Genomic DNA, 3,829 nt, shown 5'->3' on the forward strand with positions numbered 1-3,829 from the left:
TCATTTTAAACAACATCAAAAGATGATTTTGAAAAGATGTCATCTAGGAATATCAGAATATAAAAATCTTTAATGAATCTCTGAAAAGCTTTATAAAACCTCTTTAGAACACATTAAAAACCACTAGTACATTATGTTTATTGGAAACATCACCAACATTGTTATAGATGGAAAAAATTTAAATCATTTTCTAGAAATCCTTTAAGAAGATGTGACAAGCTGACTTTTGAAATTTTTTGACAAGCAAATGCCCAAGAATAGTGGACTCTTGGAGAATGAACTAGGGGATTCTAGTTAAGGCTTTTGTTGTTCATGTGAGTGAGTGTGTGTGTATGTGTACTATTAGGAAGTATACTATTGATGTAGAAACAAAGCAAAGTAGTGACAGAGTCCAGAAATTGATCATGTGTATGTGGAGAAAAATAGTATGTAGCATAGGTAATTCAACCCATGATGCCAGAAAATTTTGTTGCTCATTTGGGGATGGGTAGAAAAATTGAATCTTTATACTTTATGCAAAATTAATTTTTGGCAATTGAGACCTATTTGCAAAATTGAAAGTGACATTTTCATGAGTTGAGGTCATGGAATTTTTAATAAAGGAACTGATTTTAAGACCAGTGACATTGAACTTGATGCACATAAACTTCCAGGGTGGTAGAATTCTGGCATTTCTTTGTTTCTGTCTGTACTTGTAGAGGAACAACACTTCTTACCTTTCAGGTAGTTCTGTGCTTCCTTTAGGTACCGGTCACCTTTTTCTTCTGGGTGGTTCCCAGCATCACTTTTCTGTAGTTCATGTGACAAAATACCCTGACAAAAGCATTGCTTTTTTTTTTTTTTTTTTTTTTAAAGATTCTATTTATTATATGTAAGTACACTGTAGCTGTCTTCAGACACTCCAGAAGAGGGTGCCAGATCTTGTTACGGATGGTTGTGAGCCACCATGTGGGTGCTGGGATTTGAACTCGGGACCTTTGGAAGAACAGTCAGGTGCTCTTACCTGCTGAGCCATCTCACCAGCTTGACAAAAGCATTGTAAGGGAGAAAAGGTTTATTTGGGTATGCAGTTCCAGAGGGAGCATCAAGCCAGCCCTTTGTACAGTGTAGGAAGCAGAGAACAGAAAATGGGGCCCGCATAAAATCTCAAAGCCCATCCCTAGTAGCAGTAATGTACTTTTGCCAGGCTCTATCTACCTCCTTAGGTTCCCATAACCTTCACAAACAATGCTACCAGCTGGCGATTTTGTTTTCAAACACATGAAATGATGGGAAATGCTTTGCATTCATGTCACACTGCCACTCCCTCTGAAATTGAGACTCAGTCTTCCATATTCTTTGTGACCCAGATATCTTCCTTGTCCTTGTGACACTGGACATTATTTGCATCTCAACAAAGAGCTGCTGAATTTAAGATCATAGAAGTGACAGTCTATGCCATCTGTGAAGAGGACAACCAGAGCAGATTCACAAAGCTGTTCTGTAAGACAGACTAAATAATGCAGAAAAGACAGGTATAGTAAACCAACAAGAGGAGGTAGATCTCAGGAAAAAACCTGAAATTAACAAGGAGATGAGATTCATGAACAGAACAAGGATCAGGGTGGCCTAAATTCTAATATGTTGGGATTCATTGAAGGGGTGTTCCTGGTTCTGACTATCACTGAGTTTATTCTTGGAAATCTGGTGAATGGTTTCATTGTCTCAATCAATAGCAGCTGTTGGTTCAAGAGCAAGAAGATTTCTTTGTCTAACTTCATCATTACCAGCTTGGCCCTCTTCAGGATCTTTCTGCTGTGGATTATCTTTATTGATAGCCTTATAATAGTGTTCTCTTACCATAATCATGACGCAGGGATAATAATGCAACTAATTGATGTTTTCTGGACATTTACAAACAACTTCAGTATTTGGCTTATCTCCTGCCTCAGTGTTTTCTACTGCCTGAAAATAGCCAGTTTCTCCCACCCCTCATTCCTCTGGCTCAAATGGAGAGCTTCTAGAGTGATTGTTGGGATGCTGTGGGGTGCACTGCTCTTATCCTTTGTCAGTACTGTGTCTCTGATGAATGAATTTAAGATCTATTCTGCCCTCACTGGAAGCAAAGACACACCAAATATGACTGAATACATCAGATTGAAGAGACAGGAATATGATCTGATACATGTTCTTGGGAATCTGTGGAAGATTCCTTCCTTAATTGTTTCCCTGGTTGCCTACCTTCTGCTCCTTCTCTCTCTGGGGAAGCACACACAACAGATGCAACAATACAGTATTGACTCCAGAGATCAGAGTACTGAGGCCCATAAAAGAGCCATGAGAATCATCTTTTCCTTTCTCTTATTCTTCCTATTCTACTTTCTTTCCTTTATAATTTTGTCATCCAGTCGTTTCCTACCAGAAACCAGGATCGCCAGGATAATTGGAATATTAATTTCAATGTCATACCTTATTGGTGATTCATTTATTCTCATAGTATGTAACAACAAGATGAAGCAGACATTTGTGGCCATGCTCCCATGTGAGTGTGGTCATCTGAAGCCTGGATCTAAAGGGACCCTCTGCTTCATAAAATAGCAGAGGTTGTAGGATGGGACTTTCAGTGCATCAATCTATACCACCAATAGGAGAGATGCTGCCTGCTTTTCCCTGATTCTACCTGACTTAGAGGTGCAATCATGCTTCTTAAGACCTCTCTCCATTTAATCACTTGGGACAGTCTCAACAGTCTTTCGGAAATGCCAATGTAAGAACACTCACTATATAGATATGGAACTGTATTTTAATAACCATTAGCTTAAGCAGAACCAGTCTGTATTAGTTTTACCTGACATTTTATGATGGCAAAAACATTTTTTCTGTAGATGTGGATTTGAATTTTAGTTCTTTAAACTTTCTATTTTTGTCCTTGGGTGAATCTTTTTGTGCTTTTTCCTCATCAAGATACACTTTGATGCTTAATATTATTTAAAGAGAAGAATAGACACTGACTTACTTATTGTCATCAAATACCTTTGTCAAGTCAATGAGAATATTTAGTATCATGAAAAATTCTTTTAACTTTGTGAATATAGTCAACTAGGACACATGGCATTACTGAATATGGATTTCTAATCTGACTAAATAATTGCCTTGGATTTTTATATCCAAGTACTTTGATGCCTAAGGGGAAATTTTGTAACCACAAATGATCTAAGCATAGATCCAGATTTATAAAGATTTATTCAGATGAAAGAGTGGGCATTTTTCTTAGGTGAACCCCAAATGGACTATGGCACAAATCCCTTTCTCTGTTGTGCCCCCTTCACCATGTCTCACAAAAAGTATGTCTCAAGGAGGGGATTGTTCCTCTAACTTAGTGTTTTCTGTTGAGTAAACAAGCTCAAGTGTGAAGGGATGAAGGAGTGACAGTGACATGGTCAGAGTGCAGTTGAAGAAAATGGGAGACACACAAACTGGTTTGGATAGGCCATGGAGGGGAGCGAGGTGGGAAGAGCGAGGCGTGAGGAGCCCTACTATATTCTGTCATTTCTATAAAGTACAGCTGCTCAGAAACCAAAACCATCTCAGGCTAGAGCACTCTGGTTTGGGTTCGAAGTTCTTGGAATCTGCCACAACGTCCACTCATCTTTCTGCTCTTGGAGGAACAGATTCCAGATTCAATTAAGCTTGTTTGTAATTAGGCATTCCTAAGAAAATAAGAACAGGAGTGAAGAAATAGTAATTTAATCCTTGAAAGATTTGCATCTCAGTAAAAGCAGCTGCCTCTTAGCCCAGAAATGGTGTTGTTTGCCACACTGGAAAATAAAAAGGAGACCTTTCCAGGCTG

General features: G+C 38.5%; 1 protein-coding gene across 1 annotated transcript; it reads left to right on the forward strand.

The window, feature by feature from the left end:
- The first annotated feature begins 1,579 nt into the window (after positions 1-1,579).
- On the forward strand, positions 1,580-2,577 carry Tas2r3 (taste 2 receptor member 3). The gene has a single exon (XM_021191201.1). The coding sequence runs from the start codon at positions 1,621-1,623 to the stop codon at positions 2,575-2,577; it is 957 nt and encodes a 318-aa protein (XP_021046860.1). The 5' UTR covers positions 1,580-1,620.
- The last annotated feature ends 1,252 nt before the right edge of the window (positions 2,578-3,829 follow it).

This window comes from Mus pahari, chromosome 2 (assembly GCF_900095145.1).
Source record: "Mus pahari chromosome 2, PAHARI_EIJ_v1.1, whole genome shotgun sequence".
NCBI lineage: Eukaryota > Metazoa > Chordata > Mammalia > Rodentia > Muridae > Mus > Mus pahari.